The sequence below is a fragment of the Jatropha curcas genome, chromosome 10 (assembly GCF_041381405.1).
Source record: "Jatropha curcas cultivar XTBG-Jc1 chromosome 10, XTBG_Jcur_1.0, whole genome shotgun sequence".
NCBI classification, from domain to species: Eukaryota; Viridiplantae; Streptophyta; class Magnoliopsida; order Malpighiales; family Euphorbiaceae; genus Jatropha; species Jatropha curcas.
The window spans coordinates 9220507-9236889 of NC_143160.1; the positions used below are offsets into that span (position 1 = coordinate 9220507).

At 35.4% G+C, this 16383-nt stretch overlaps 2 protein-coding genes across 3 annotated transcripts; one reads left to right on the forward strand and one right to left on the reverse strand.

Annotated features, from left to right (window-relative positions):
* Window positions 1–211: 211 nt before the first annotated feature.
* Window positions 212–10013, forward strand: ELP2 (elongator protein 2). 2 transcript variants are annotated; one of them, XM_012220332.4, is made up of 10 exons: window positions 212–477; window positions 572–659; window positions 1067–1152; window positions 1460–1610; window positions 2782–2942; window positions 3043–3717; window positions 4600–4921; window positions 7195–7412; window positions 8376–8550; window positions 9263–10013. In XM_012220332.4, the coding sequence occupies exons 1-10, from the start codon at window positions 331–333 to the stop codon at window positions 9742–9744; spliced, it is 2505 nt and encodes an 834-aa protein (XP_012075722.1). In that variant the 5' UTR covers window positions 212–330; the 3' UTR covers window positions 9745–10013. The 2 variants fall into 2 exon arrangements, with proteins under 2 accessions (XP_012075722.1, XP_012075723.1); XM_012220333.4 differs by lacking the exons at window positions 212–477; window positions 572–659; window positions 1067–1152 and adding an exon at window positions 2294–2605 and having other exon boundaries at window positions 1472–1610.
* Window positions 10014–12297: 2284 nt separating this feature from the next.
* On the reverse strand, window positions 12298–14989 carry LOC105636924 (uncharacterized). Its single transcript, XM_012220331.4, is given in 3 exon segments — window positions 12298–12649; window positions 12651–13461; window positions 13609–14989. Coding segments are annotated over 3 exon segments (2193 nt in total). The 5' UTR covers window positions 14901–14989; the 3' UTR covers window positions 12298–12559.
* Between the last annotated feature and the right edge of the window lie 1394 nt (window positions 14990–16383).

The following is a 16383-nucleotide window of genomic DNA, read 5'->3' on the forward strand; positions in this document are numbered from 1 at the left end:
AAATAAAATCTCTTAATTATTAAGTTTTAAACGTTAGTTAGAATCTCCACAATATGTTCCCTTGAAAAAAAAAAATTTGATAGATTAATTTTTATATTGTATATATATATATATTTAAATAAGTAATTAAATTTCTAAATTTAGCTAGGCCATTAAATATTACTAGTAGTTTTTGGACTAGGCTTTGCTTTAAGCCCATCAGCATTGCAATTTTATTTCCCTTTCTCGAACGACAGTAAAGAGAGGAGCCTCCTTGAGCTCGATTTCTGCTTCTAAGTAACTGTCACCTGAACTCTTTCTCCTTTCACTCTCTCCGCCAAAATCTCAATCATGTCTTCAAATGATAACGGTGAAGTTGAAGTGCAGAGTGTGTTTATAGGAGCAGGTTGCAACAGAATAGTGAATAACGTTTCGTGGGGTGCCTCTGGTTTGGTCTCCTTCGGTGCCCAAAACGCCGTCGCTATTTTCTGTCCTAAGGTCTCCATCTCGCCCGCTTTCTTTCACTTTCCAAGCTTATTATATGTTATTCTGTACTAATTTCTTTCGTATTGTTTCAAATTTTTTTGAGTAGACGGCTCAGGTTTTGACTACACTTCCAGGTCACAAGGCCTCTGTTAACTGCACCCATTGGATTCCAAGCAATAAGTTTGCTTTTAAAGGTATCCCTCTATTTTCTATATGTGAATGTGGTATTCAATTGTTAAGTTTTTGTTTTACTTGTTCAATTGTGAGACGTTTTTGAAAAATGTTATGGTTTCTAATTTGAATTAGTTTACTAATGATTATTTGATTCTTGTTCTAGTTTGGTTGCTAAGGATTGCCAAGAAGTGGGAAAATTTGTTTGTAAAATTTATTGCTTTTAACTATCTAGCTTTGCTAACTTGCAAAATTACAGTTCCTTTTCCCCTGCTCTTCCTTCCTCTTCAATCTTAGTTACTTTTCCTTAGTCTTGTGAGGTGCCAAATATGTAAAATGCTTTAGAGGGGAAAAAAAAAATCACAATGTTGCATTCTTTTTTCGTTCGAGTAGATTTTTCTTCTTAACGAGCTCTATTATTTGTCAATAGCAAAACATTTAGAGCAGCATTATCTGCTTTCCGGAGATGCTGATGGGGTCATTATTCTATGGGAATTCTCTCTTGCTGACAAGAAGGTATTTGCTTTTAACTTAAATTTGAATATTGAATGAGAATGTTTTGATAATCTATCAACGTGATGATTCCAGCATCTTTATGTTCCACAATATGTTGTTAATTTTCTCGTCTGCATGACCTCCACATTAACTAACATCTTGGACTCATGACTGTCACAGCCATGACCTTTGTTGGTTGGTAACACTTAAGGACTTTGTATTTCTGCATGTTGAAGACACCAGAGAAAGAAATGGGTGGTTGTTGTTCTATTGAAGACTTTATCTATGGTGGTTTCACTCTTCATCTTCTCTTTGCTTTTGTTTACAGTGGAGGCAAGTGCTACAATTACCGCAATCACACAAGAAGGGTGTTACATGCATCAATGGAATTATGGTTTCGCAAACTGAAGTAATTTTTGCATCTAGTTCTTCTGATCGTACAGTTTATATATGGGAACTTATGCTCCCTTCTCCTGGAGGTGAGTTATAAGTAGTGACTGTTTTCGTGTCACTTTCAGCACTGCTGTAACTTAAATATGGGGATAACCACTTGTTCTTGTCAATGGCCTAAAGTATGATCAGAAGTTTTTTACCAGTGGATTTTCATTTGTTTTTTCCGAAGACATTTTCTTTTTTTTTATTTAATTTTGACTTGGTTTTCAGAATTTTGGTAGTTGAGTCTGCTGAACTTCTCTTATTATTATTATTATTATTATTATTATTATTGCTGTGTACCTGTTTGCTTTCTGTTGATATTTTTTACATGGAGACAAAAGGTTCATGTAGCAGACCCTAGTTAGTAGTTCTTGCCTATTTTATGCTTTGTTCTATTTATTACTATTCAAATGATTTTAGAATTCCGCTTCAAAAATTCTTTTACAAAAAGTACTTCAAAATCTTCTCTGACTTTGCTTTGCATTGATATTAATTTAGGCAGAGTGGATATTGAAACAAAGGATTCATATAGCTGACTCCAACTAGTTTGGGTCCAAGGCTTAGTTGTTGACTTGTTGTTGTGTAGCAGTTTGCAAAATGACGGTCTTGTGCTAATAGGATTTCCACAGATGAGACATACATATTCTTCTAATGAAATCACGCTACTATACAAAGTTGAATAAGCCATCTGAAATTGAATTGATACTCGGTACTTATTTGATCCCAGATCTTGGATTTCAATAAATGAGGTGGCAGATTCAGATTTGATACCAATCCAGATGTTTCTCTTGCCCTTGAAAAATAGAAAATCTATCACAAGATTTTTATGTGATGATCGAGGCATGCCGCTACCAAATTTCACCTGGCCTCATGTAGTTCTTTTTCTTTTTTAATTTCATTAATTGGGATAATGTTGCCTTTTTAGGAATATGAAATAAAAATTTGTTTTCTCTTATATTTCAGTAAAGCTTTTCTTGAACATAGGAATTATTGCAATGGAAAATGCAACCAAGCTGTAGGCTTTGTCAACTTCATAGTGGTGCGTGGAATCACAAACACGTATTAGTATGAACTGTCACTTGGCAGTACTATGCTTCTATATTTTATATTTGATTGGATTGTGTAAAAAGATTATGTATAGGCAAAATGTATCCTATCAATTTGTCAGAGTTAAACAAATTGTTTTTGAAGATAATCAAACTCTATCTGTTTTAGGCGAATGTAAATTGTCATGTCTAGAGACCCTCTTTGTTGGTTCAAAGCCTATGGTGGCTCTATCATTAGCAGAATTACCAGGAAATTCCGAGCATATAGTCCTTGCCATCGGGGGCCTAGATAGCAAGGTTCACCTCTATTGTGGGGAGAGGAAAGGAAAGGTATCTTGACTTGAATTTCTCTACCAATTTATATTCCTACTTTTTTTTTTTCTTTGCAGCTGATAAATATAATGCAATTGCTTATGCTTGTTATATCCAGTTTATTCATGCTTGCGAGCTGAAAGCACATACTGATTGGATCCGGAGTTTAGACTTCTCATTACCTATAAATATGGAAGGTGAAGCAAATAGCATTCTGCTGGTAAGTGCTTCTCAAGACAAGGGCATACGCATATGGAAGATGGCTTTACAAGGTTCATTAACCAATAATGAGGGCGCATACAGGAAGGAGGTGATAAGCCTGGCATCTTATATCAAAGGTCCTGTACTTGTAGCTGGCTCTTCCTCTTATCAGATATCATTAGAATCTCTTCTAATTGGACATGAGGATTGGGTATACTCGGTAGAGTGGCAACCCCCTTCATCATCTACTGAAGGGACTACCTACCATCAACCTCAAAGCATTTTATCAGCTTCAATGGACAAAACGATGATGATCTGGCAACCTGAAAGGAAAACTGGTATCTGGATGAATGTGGTCACTGTTGGGGAGTTGAGTCATTCTGCTCTAGGGTTTTATGGTGGTCACTGGAGCTCAGACGGAAAATCAATTTTAGCACATGGATATGGCGGAGCTTTCCATATGTGGAGAAATATTGGAGTCAGCATGGACAATTGGCAACCACAAAAGGTCCCATCTGGGCACTTCGCTGCAGTGACAGACATTACTTGGGCGAGATCTGGTGAATACATATTATCAGTTAGTCATGACCAGGTGATGTGCTTATCATGATATCATGTATTTATTTGAATGTGATTGTCATGTCAGAAATATCTGGTTCTATGCTTATGGTTCTGTGTTGTTAGAGAATGAACGTTTCTGTATGGTGAACCATTTGATTTTCTATATATGATGCCCTAGTCTTTTTCTCTTTACACTATGACAATTGTCCTTGTAGTTTTCTACGTATGATTATAAGTGGGTTAAACATCTGTTAACTTTACAAATTGAAAACTTAATCAGATGACATTTGCTAAACCATTTGATAAACATGAACGTAATTCTGACTTTAATTGTTAATGCTGGACTCACAGGTAAGGTGGTTTACAATTAATTTAACATCACAGGAGTTGTAAGTGATTATACTTAAGGTTTGTGCTATGTTATAGAAGTAAAATATGTCTATGATAGGAATACTGCGATTTAACATTCTGAAGTTAGAGTGTACTGGTGCATTTCATATTTTCTAGGGTTTTCCCTGTGTGGTTATACTCAAATGACTAAACAGACTTCTCATAGGAACATTAATAAACCTCCTCCATCAGTTGTCAAGCACTCAGCTTTCTGCATTCTATTAAGCAAATGAAATTCCATAGTTTTAAGGCACTTATAATTGTTGGAACTGGAAGAAAAAGTCAACAAAATATATGCAGTGAAAAAAAAAAAAAAAAAAAAAACAATCCCCTGCTCAACAGTCTTGATAGAAATTGAAAGTGGTTTAACCGGACTTTTTTAGGTCTATTTTGATTTGAAGGCTTAAGAAGCTATTTATGATCGCTGTACCAAAATAAAGCAATTTGATTTGGAACAGCATGCTTCTGTGTTATATGTGAATCCTAAGATATGCATTACTGATGTCTCAATTGTTCATTCCAGACAACTCGTATTTTTTCCCCATGGCAAAATGAAGCTTCTCCCTCAAATAGGGAGTATTGGCATGAAATTGCTCGCCCTCAAATTCATGGTCATGATATTAACTGTGTGTCCATGATTAAAGGAAAGGGGAACCATCGTTTTATCAGTGGAGCTGATGAGAAAGTTGCCAGAGTTTTTGAAGCTCCCTTGTCTTTCTTGAAGACATTGAATCATGCCACTTCTCAAACCTCTAGTTTTCTTGAAGACCTCCAATTAGATGTTCAGATTTTGGGTGCAAATATGTCTGCTCTTGGTCTGTCACAGAAACCTATATATGTACACTGTAAGTCTATCTAGCAAAATCTTTTTTTGTCTTTTCACTAAAATTTTTGTATATAACTATTCAGAAGTTACTAAGATATGTACTTTTATGAATTTTCCACCCATATCATTCACTCGCCCTGCAAATATGTGGGCGTGGGTCATGGCAAAATAAACCACATTTAAATATCTTAGGGTAAATTGGGTATGGATGCCGATAAGCCCGTTGACAAAAAGAGTATTACAAACTAAGCAGCCCTCATTCAGTTCTTCCCAACTTGCTGCTTTAGTCAAGTGCTCCATCAAATTTCCCAGTTCTGGTTCTGGCAGGGGGAACATACCCATAAATGCTCACATCATTATGCTGATCATGAAAGACTCCCTCAACTTCAGTGATTATCTTTGTCAAATGTGCTCTTAGTTTGTGCTTCTGTCGCTTTGTTCTCTATTCAATTAGAGACTATTTTTATTAGTTCTGTAGAGAAAAACTTCGAGTGGAGTGAATTCTTATGATTTTATGTTCAAATCATTTAGACATCAACCTAGCATCACCTTTGGATATCCTGAATCATTTATGCCCTTATATATTACAAAAGCCTTTCTTTTCTTTTCTTTTATTGACCCCCTTTTCCTCCTATCTAGTGAAGAGGAGCAGAATTTCACTGTCATTTCTAATACTGATATCTTAATGCATAATGCTATCTGTGCCTAGAGCTTTTCTTTTACTTAATAATTATTGTATTGAGTTTATGTTGTCTTGTTTATTTGACTGAACCAGTGCCTATTATCATCATGTCATCTTTTTTTCCCCAATTTTATTGACTTGCCTTTTATTTAAACAAATAAGATGATTGGTTTGACTTTGCAAAATAGTCCATTTTCTATCAAGATGCAGATATTCTTAGATGAGCAGAATAATGATAGACTATAAAAAAAGTTTTAACTAAAAAATTATGGGATTGTGTCATGGGTTGGATGTATGTCTAGTTCTGGATTGTGGCCCAATTAAGCCATGGATGTTATTAACTGTGTAAATAGGTGGGTTGACTCGGTCGAGGTAGACTTTGGTTAGTTAAATAGTACATGGGTATTTTTAGCCGCACCCAGTTTAATGCAACATGTATACACCCGTTTGCCACATCTTGATTCAGATATGATTTGCTTCTGCTAGATGAGTTGAATTTGTCAAATGTCTGATGTTTTTGGTTTATGTTGGCTTATTAGCTATTATAAGGGATCCAGTGGACCTTTTATACAATTTGGTGCTTGCTGTATATTTGATTCCATGAGCACCAGAGTTTAATCTAACAGTTTTGTCTTAGGAATAAGTTCAAATGGCGAAAATTTTCCTTTCACTGATAGCTGATGATATTATACTTTGATAAGGCATTATTTAAGTGCAAAAAAGGTTCATTGTGGTTATTAAAAGAAACCCGAAATGGAGCAAGCCTTTTTTTTTTTTTTTTCCAATTTTTATGATAAGAAATTGATATGGAATTTGATATTGCACAAGTTGTTGGAAGTATTTTTAGGTTGGTGAATGTGGACCTCTTCTTGAAATCAAGTTCTTTAATCTTATACCATAATTCAAATTGCATGCTTCGAAGGACCTGTTTGGAGTCGGACATTACGACTTTCCAGAGAATGGATGCTGAATCATGCCTTCTTGTCTTGTCTTTGGATTTTAAACCATAACTTTCACAAGATTTTTGACTGCTACTAGTTGTTCCCCTTGGATCCTTACATACCACCATGTGCATGTGCCAAAGAAAACTGTAACTTTACTTGTGAACATGGCTGCTAGATGATTCAGCCCCAGCATCAGCGCCTTGGAGACTTCCATTTTGATTAGCATTAACCTTGTGACATGCTTGGTTATTGCTTTTGAGTTTTGGGTCCAATATTTCTTTATAATTAAGAATCGAAAATTGTTTGATAATTTTTCCTGGTTTGGGATCTGTATGGTATATTCAGTGTGCATTGTCTTGTACATATGAAGCCAATGTCACTTACCCTTTTGGAGGAGAATTTGTTGATCTGTCTATTCCATATTGCTGCGGATATTATCCTACTCTTAAGCTACATAAATATGTGCATCATTATATGGCCAAGTAACCAACAGAACAAGAAAGCAGTTCACTTTTTCTTTTTTAATTTTTTATCTTGACCTTTTATCTTCTTAAAGAACTCCTTCAGTAATTTCCTTTCGTCTGAAAAGAGCAAGATAGTAAAGCAACTAGCTATGCAGCAAGTGTAAAAATTAGAAAGGATTATATGGGTGATTTTCTTTTGCAGCTGTGCATGAGACTCCAGATAGAAATGGAAATGATGGTCTTGATACCCTTGAAAGCATTCCTGATGCAGTTCCAGTTGTGTTGACGGAACCTCCCATTGAAGATGAACTGGCATACAACACTTTATGGCCAGAATCTCACAAACTTTACGGTCATGGAAATGAGTTGTTTTCTTTATGCTGTGACCACGAGGGAAAGCTTGTTGCTTCATCATGCAAGGTATAGTCATCTTCCAATGCCATATTGCTAAGTTTATTTAAATGTCCGCATGAGCTTGTCAATGATGCCCTTGGACCTAAATTTGCCAGAAGTTATGCGTCGTCTTTAGTTCAACCACTGTCCTAGTCAGTTCTTTTCTTGTTTAGGCATGTGGACACAAAGAATGCTTCTATCTGTTTTTTCCTCCAATATTTGTCATATTTTGGTTTGAGTCAGCTGCAATGAATTTTTTTATTTGGACAGATGTTAAAATTGCATCAGTTATAGACTATGCAGCTTATAGGATGTTTGTAAGTTGTTTTCAATTAGTAATGTTTCTGACATGAAACGTATTTGGGGAGTGAATAAGGAATGATTTATCAGAGACTTTGAATTAAATTTTAGAGTTGTCTACATGACTGCAACAAATTAACCAGTTAGGATGTTTTTAACATTGATTTGCAAAGTAATGTTTATTGCATCTCCCTTTGGCTGATTTTTTGGGTCATCCAGGAGAAAGTAAAATTTTCACAATCAGGGCTGGGGACTAACTGAACTTTTGGAAACTCATAAAAATCACAGAGGTTTGGAGATCTATGCTTTCCCTTTATGAAATGAAATGATTTTGAAACATAATATATTATCTTGTCTATATAAATTCATACAAGCTATGGCCTATGAGTAGCTGCCCCTATTTGGAACACCATGAATGACTGTTTAAAAATACTAAATAACATTACCTTGCTTCAGTGGCTTGCCTCTTATTGTATGGACTACATCTTGAAAGTTGCTTTTTGATATTTACTGATTTGCAAATCAGAAACACAATTAAGAATAATCATATGGTTTCAGAAAAGAGATGGAGAGTTTTCCAGACAGCCCTATTGATTTGTTTCTAATTCTTTTATCTCTAGCACCCAATATGTGCTGCAGTCAGGAGAAATTGGAAGGTGTAATTGTTGCTCATTAATGTATGTCTTGCAGGCCCAGTCAGCAACAGTAGCAGAAATATGGCTATGGCAAGTGGGTTCATGGAAGGCGGTTGGTCGCTTGCAGTCTCATAACTTAACAGTGACACAGATGGAATTCTCTCATGATGACAGTATGCTTCTGGCTGTCTCAAGAGATCGTCAATTTTCCATTTTCACAAAAAGAACAGGTATTCCTTAATGTGCACTTTCAGCTGCTTCTTGATGCTGTTCCTATCTAATCATGAAGTTAATCATATGTAGCTTATTGAATCTTCTTGATGAAAATTAAAAACAAAATATAATGCTAAATAAGAAAAGCATTTCTTAGGAATGTAATTTGGCTGTTTATCCTCCACTCAGTGAATTGATTGTACAATTGATGTTTTCCTTTCTGTGGTCCTTGGAATTGGATCTGTCAGATACTGATGGGTTTCGGGAAAAAATAGGGTTTTATCTTATTCGTACTGAGAACTTGATATATGGATATTGGAATTCATCTTCTGTCATTAACAAAGAGAATGCTAATTTGCTTTTTTCTACTGAAGAATAGGGTGAAAGCATAAAATCTAGCAGGTAGAGAAATATAGACACCACCACTAATTTCTTTTCTGTTATTCGATGCTTGTAGTTATACCAACTTGTCTTATGGTTCTCCAAACAATTGATATCTAGTTTTTTGAAGTTTTCATTTGAAAAGATGCAATCTTAATTTATCTATACATTCCATTTCCCGATTCTGCAATTTATGAAAACCGACTTTCTAGCAAGTAACTGGTGGACAAGTTTTTGATTTGTATAGATGATGCTTGGTTTTGTCTCACTATCAATCAGGCCATGAATGATGAAACTTAATGGTAGATCATTGATATCCCTAATTTTCTTCTTTTGATATTTATTTAGGCAGCGATGTGATTGGCTATCAGCTTCTAGCAAGACAAGAGGCACACAAAAGAATTATATGGTCATGTTCTTGGAATCCATTTGGTCATGAATTTGCAACTGGCTCTAGGGACAAGACAGTGAAGATCTGGCAAGTAGAAAAAGAATCATCATCAGTTAAACTGATGATGACTCTACCACAATTCAATAGCAGTGTCACCGCCCTTTCCTGGGTTGGCATTGATCGTCAAACAAATCACGGGCTTCTAGCAGTTGGAATGGAGAATGGACTCATTGAACTATGGAGTCTTGCTCTCAGACAATCCAAAGATGCAACACCAGCTACTCTTAAGGTACGGCTTGATCCCTCCATGTGCCACGTTTCTTCAGTAAACCGAATGTCATGGAGAAACAACGAAAAGAGCCAAGATTGCAATAGATTGCAACTCGCTACTTGTGGAATCGATCATTGTGTGAGAGTGTTCGACGTTATTATTAATTAATTGCACTTTTACCTGTAGGCAATTTTGTAATGCATTTATCAAATTAGTCATTCTAAGCATAGATAAGATATTTTATATGAAAGTTGATCAATGACCATGAACTTGCGTTTGGTAAAAGACCCAGCAGCTGTTTTGAGACTGTCTCTGTAGTCCAAATGTTAGGCAGGCTGCTATTGTGCAATGAGATTCTAAGAGTCCTAATCTTATGTACTGCCTAATGAAAGGCAACTAATCTTAGATCAGATGTGCTTATCGTGAAGCTTCAATTATTCTGTTTTTTAATGTGTGAAATTATTAATCAAAGAAAAACGCTAAGTATTTCATTTGAGAATGACATTGGCATTGTAGGCGCAGGCATGGCTTTTTTTGTTCCCTCGTGGATGCACGCCCGGATATCACCTCGTCAAGTTGTGAAAGTTGAATGTACAGATTGTCAAATCTAAAAGCATCAGACTACTTTTTTATTTTTTTTAATAACTAATTTTAGAAAATTGTCTAAGGTTGGAAAAACATGTAAAACCCCACTTGAAAGCTAATTATATTAATAAATATTTGACATGATTTTCCATTTTAGGGTACAGTCGATTGCTAGCTGTCAGTTGTTTTATTAATGTTTTGTCGGTCGTTGTGCTAATAATTGTTAGATGCTAAATATTTCATTTATTAAACTCTAAGTACTAAGATAAACGTAGAATATTAGTATAAATATTATGTCGTCGTACACAATTAAAGGTGAATTCTATTATTTATAGCGTTTAAAGTAGAGCTTGTCAAATGTTTATATCTACTTTTATTTCTCTTTAAGTAAGAATTAATTTTAGAAATTATCTTAAGGTTTGAAAAATATGCAATCCCAACTTGAAAGCTAATTTTATATTTTGATATGGGTATCCATATCAATGGCGATGAGAATCATATGACATGGATGCAACAAAATGGACCATAATTTTCAACTCCTAAATGAGATTGGGTTGTTTTTACACTGAAATTTTGGGAAGAAATTATAGACTAAGACAAAGCAAGATCCTATAGCAAACAAAGGCAGGAGGCAACAGCTTTTAGAAAATAGAGGGTAACGACAAACAAAAGTTTGCTAAAACACGTGTGTTTATTTGGCATATGTTACCCTCTCGTCTCCTTTACCACTACCACTATAATTTCCCATCTTGAAAACATAAACAAAACCTTGGACGTTTAGTACGTGGTTTAACTGCTAACTTAATCTCTGCCATAATAAAACTAAACACACAGAATCTATTTGCAGATCTAACACCACATACTCACTTACTATACACATCCTTAATGTCAATATTCTTGCCATAAGTATAGCTAGGTTCAGTTCTTTTTTATTTCCTTCTCGGATTTTTAGGTGCATATTCTCATGAGCTTCTTCTTTTTTTTTTTTTTTTTGATTGAACTTTTTATCTTGCAGAGGTCATTTGTTGGTTTTAAAACTTGAACCACTTCTTATGGGTACATTAACTTTAATGTTTATATCATGAGTTCTAGGGGGAAAAAAGGATATTGTTTGAGTAGCGTATTTATTGGGACAACTCTTTTTTTGAAGCACAGTAGAAAGAGGAAATCCGACGATCGACATGATTGAAATAATGTAGGATTTTGATGAAGAGGGTGTCATTTTCAAAGAAAAAAATAAATGGGTATGATTTCATACCATGAATTGAGTCCTCTTCTTTAGGTTGGGACATGTTATTGCATTTGGTCTTTCCAGCAATCCCTACTTGCATGTGTCTTTACGCATAAATTTCGTCTCCTACGTAAGAATCCAGGGGAAAGCTTAGCTTTTGACACGCAAATGTTCTCTTTCTTTTGTTGCTTCCTAAAAATAACTTTTTATCTCTCAAAATTATTTTTCAAATGACTTATTTTCCGCTATTTAGTTAAAATATTAAAAATTAGTTAAAAAATATTAAAACTTTTAACTCATAAGATCATAAAAATATAAAAAATAATAAAAATTTCATATTTTAAAAATTTTATTGTTAAATATGAGAAAAAGTGCAAAAATATAATAAATTATGAAAATTGTCGTTGATCAGTGGTGGTAGTCGATGCTAGCAAATGATCGGGGTGAATAGTGACTCTTAATAGTGACTATTAATGATTACTAAATTAAAAAAATATATAAATTTAGAAGATTATAATAAATTTATCAATGTCGGAAAATATTTTTCTCTTAAAAATAGAAACGACGGAAAACTTTAAATTATTTTACAGAAACAAATGAAGTATTATATTGTGTCAAATAGGAGAGATCGAAGAGATTCTAATCAAATCAAAATTTTAGTTACTAGGGAAATTTATGAATTTCAGTCAAGTGAAACTGAAATCAGTATCTATCAAAGCCAATGCAACTGTTTATCAATCTGAAATTGCAGTTTATTTAAGAACAAATTGAGATCAATTTTAAACGGTTAAACCAAAGGTTGTTATACTGTGTCACATAGGAGACCATACCTAGAACGAGAATATCAAAATCCAAAATCTCATGAACCAAACATCTGAAACAAAGATGTGATTGAAAGCTCTTAATTACCACTAATATAAACATTTATTCAGTAACTGATATATGAACTGCACAGCACACAAATATATGAAGTTTTAGCTTTTACAGTATAAAAATCCCAGACTGCTTTCATTTCCTATGACAGTAAAACAATATGACATACAAGAAAAAAGAGTAAAGAAGAGCAAAGTTCCTTATTATCTACCCACAAATACATAGCCACAAACCAATACCAATAGAAAAGACAGTTACTAAACAGAAAAATGTAAAGATTAAAACCACACCCCTTCAAAATTGTTTCTTCTCCTTTACTAATGAACTTATATTGGCTGCGAAAGTTCTAATCTGCTGCTTCATATTATCAGTTGGGAGCTGACTTAGAATTTTCTGGTAACATTGCAGTCATAGTTTGGTAATGAGAAGGCATTGTGGGTGCAAGAGGTTGAGTATAATATATCTGAGCATGAGCAGGATCGGCAAACTCATAAGTATAATTAGCAGGGCCAGCAGAACTAGGAGCAACTGATTGTGATGGATGATGAACTTGAGAATAACCTACATATTGTTGCTGATGCTGGCTAGAAGGAACCTGAACTAATTGCGGTGTGCCAGTATTTGTTGTTCTGTACATGCCTGCAGTCGCCATTTCAGGTTTAGCCATAGGAGCATTTCTCATTGGATTATAGGCTGCTGGATTGGGAGGTGTTTGGGGACGGGTAGGAGCAGTAGGTGTGGGTTCACTAATACTAGATTGCTGGACAGGCATATTATAAGCCTGAGGTTGCCTTGCCTGGACATAATACACTGGATATTGCTGATCAAGTTGGTGATGATGTTGGTGATGGTGTTGTTGCTGGGGTGGTGGGTATACAGGGTAATATGCAGAAATTGGCACTGCCCCTGTGTGTTGAATGTAATGAGCACCAGCGTGTATGAATTGTTGTGGTTGCTGTTGCTGTTGTTGCTGCTGTTGTTCGAATTGGGGCTGCAATACATACCCAGAATCCTGAACCTGTTGTGGAACCTGAATCCGAGGATTTGGATTTGGATTTGGATTTGGATCAGAAACATTGATCTTTGAATCAACAGGGTTAGCAGAAACCCTGCTGATTCCAGATGGGATTTGCATAGCCTGATCTTGATAAATCATGGGTTTTTGACGATTTATAGCATTGCTAAGGCTACTGTCGCTGAGACATTAAAACAAACACCAAGAACGTAATTCAAATTCTGATAATTTATCTACAATTAAACCAGTAACCGCAACTATAATATTCAATATAACATATGTCAAATGCAAAAACTGTAATGTAAGAGAATGATTGATACATAAGTACCTTGAAACTGAATCTGGAGAAGCCAAATCAACGGCGCCGCCGCTACTACCACCCCCACTGGACTTCTGTTGTGTCTGAGGAACCAGTGTATGCGGCTGTGTTTGAGGTGGCCGTGGCTTTCTATAACCAACTGGAACGCCATGGTCCGATCTCTCATCATCAGAGAAAACCCGATTCTGGTAATCACCAACTACTACCGGAGGGCCCACCGGCACACCCGATATAGCAATAGAAATTGGCATCGGAGGCGGCGATGACATAACCACAAAACCCTCATCTTGCTTTTGCCCAACAACACCACTACCCCCACCACCAACATTAATTTGTGCAAACTGTTCCTCGATACCCACCACTTTCTGATCCTGCATAACCCCTCTAACCCCACCACCATCCTCCACATGAACTCTTATGGGAGGCAAATTCGCAAGTGAAGGTGAAGAAGAAGTAGACCCAAAAGAAGACGACGTCTCCAACATCGGAGAATCCGGTACGGAATGGACATCTTGACCTTGCTTGGCATTTTTCTGCGACCCCTCCACATCTCTACCGCCACCACCAACTAAATCGAGATTATTATTCCCATTTAGACCATCATCATCCAGACCCAACAAGCAATTGACCGAAGCAGAATCAGAAAACCCTCTATTCAACAAACCAGTAGCTCCATTCAACGCATTTAAGAACCAGTCTTCAGATTTAGCACTGCTTTCCAGAATCGGTCCAATTGACTGTGAAGAATCCGGCTTCAACGGAAACAGAAACAAACGCAGTCGCGAGGGTTTCGCAGCATTAGCAGCGTTACTATTAGTACGGTCATACTCATCGATCATATTATCTAAATCCTCATCAGTAGTGACAGAAATAAGAGAATCCAAGTCTTCGCTCGGAAGCTGATACTTGAGAGTAAAAGGGCGGCCATTAAGCAGAGTATTTGAAAGACGTGTTGAGAGAGAAGAGAGAGTCGTGTGGCGGTCAACAACGACAATACGAGTATCGCCGCCGACATAGCACAAGGACTTGTCATGCGGGCGAGGAACGATATGGCCACCATAGGAGCACATAAGGCGGAGCTTGGAGGACAGAGGAGGCGGGTCATCCAAGTAAGAATCAGTGGTGCGAGAGCGAGGAGAGGAATCGATGGAGTCTGGGTAGGTGGCGGGTGTGGAGTTGGTGGGGGTGAGGTGAGAGGGTAAGGTGGTGGTCGCAGCGGCGGCGGTGGCTGTGGCGGTGGTGGTTGCAGCAGCTGAGAGAGATGGAGCCGGTGGAGGTTGAGGAGGTGGTGGTGGGTCCATCAGAGGTGAGTTGGGCAAATGAGGGATTTGAGAGAGAGAGAGAGAGAGAGAGGGGAAAAGAGGGAGAAAAGAGGGGAATGGCGTAATGGAAGTTGATGCTCTTATAGCTATTCCACACCTGGTCTCTGCTCTCTACTCTCCAGCTGTTCTTTTTTATTATTTTTTAAATTTTTTATTTTTATAATATTTGAATTTAACTTATACTACTAATTGTTTAATCAAAGAGTTAATTTTAAAAAATTATTGCTTTTATGAATTTATTGACACAAACTGAAATTTTATTTTTTACATTAAAATAGTAATTTTTTTTTTAATAACTTTGAGTCTGATTTCAAGGTTTGAATTCAAAATATTTTAATACTGTGAAATAGTTTAAATATTCATTATTCATATTCTAACAATTATCTATCTACATATTGATGTTTAGAATATTTACTTGTAAAAGAGTTTAATTCAAATATTGTTTCAAGTGTAAAATATGCGTGCAAATTAAAAAAATTAAAAATTTTAATTAATTTTTTAATATTTTAGATTATGAGACTAATATTTAAATATTACTCCTTTTAAAAAAATAATGTTTAAATATCACAGTTCCGCTTTAAGTGCTCGATATTGATTAATTATTTTAAAATATCAATATCTATATATTTTATTTTGAAAATAAATTTCTATAATTTCAATTAATATCTTAAAAATTGAAAAATAAAAAATAAAAAGAGCGAGAGTTGAAACTTGAAATAAAAATAAAACTGTGTACGGACAGGTGGTGTTGACAGCTCGTTTACTGATTGGTTCTAGTTGGAGGGAGACAGTGGACATGGGTTTCACTGTAATACTTTGTGTTTGGTGTTTGGAATTTGGATTAATGCTTTTGGAACCATTGAGATTTATCATCATTTGATCATGGGAGTCCTCTATTAATCATACCTATATTGTGAATTAATTTTTTAGAAAACAATCTCATTGCTATAAATAATTAAGATTTTTTTCTAGAAATAAATATTAAAATTTCATTACTCAAATTCCAATCAATATAATTAGCCAATATAAAATAATAATCTCTTCCCGACACACAATATTAAAAAAAATCTAATTTATGCGGGCAAAGGTTAAAAATTTAATAGATTAAATATAATTTAATATAATTATATATATTAAAAAGCTTTAGTAATTATATATATATATATAATCTTAAAGATTTATTAACCATAGAAAAAATTATTTAGACAAGAGGATTCTTGAGAATCCTTTTTTCATTTCCATTTCCAAACTTGGAAATAAATTAACTTTTACAAAACGCGTTTCCGAAAAACCAATTTGAAAATTTATAGCTTATCAAAACTTACACTCCAGCCAAACGCAGTCTTAGCCGCAACTTAGGCCAGCGCACACCCCCCCCCCCCCACAGGTGACGCAATCATTCGTTTGCTTTTTCATTAATTAGACAAAGGAAACGCGCAGCCACGCGCTATAACGTTGTAGT

What these genes read in the sequence shown, in the direction of transcription:
- ELP2 (XM_012220332.4), top strand. Translation starts at nt 331, where the DNA reads ATGTCTTCAAATGATAACGGTGAAGTTGAAGTGCAGAGTGTGTTTATA. An exon ending in TCGCTATTTTCTGTCCTAAG is followed by an intron (nt 478 to 571) that starts GTCTCCATCTCG and finishes TTTTTTGAGTAG; the next exon opens with ACGGCTCAGGTTTTGACTAC. An exon ending in CATTTTCACAAAAAGAACAG is followed by an intron (nt 8,551 to 9,262) that starts GTATTCCTTAAT and finishes ATATTTATTTAG; the next exon opens with GCAGCGATGTGATTGGCTAT.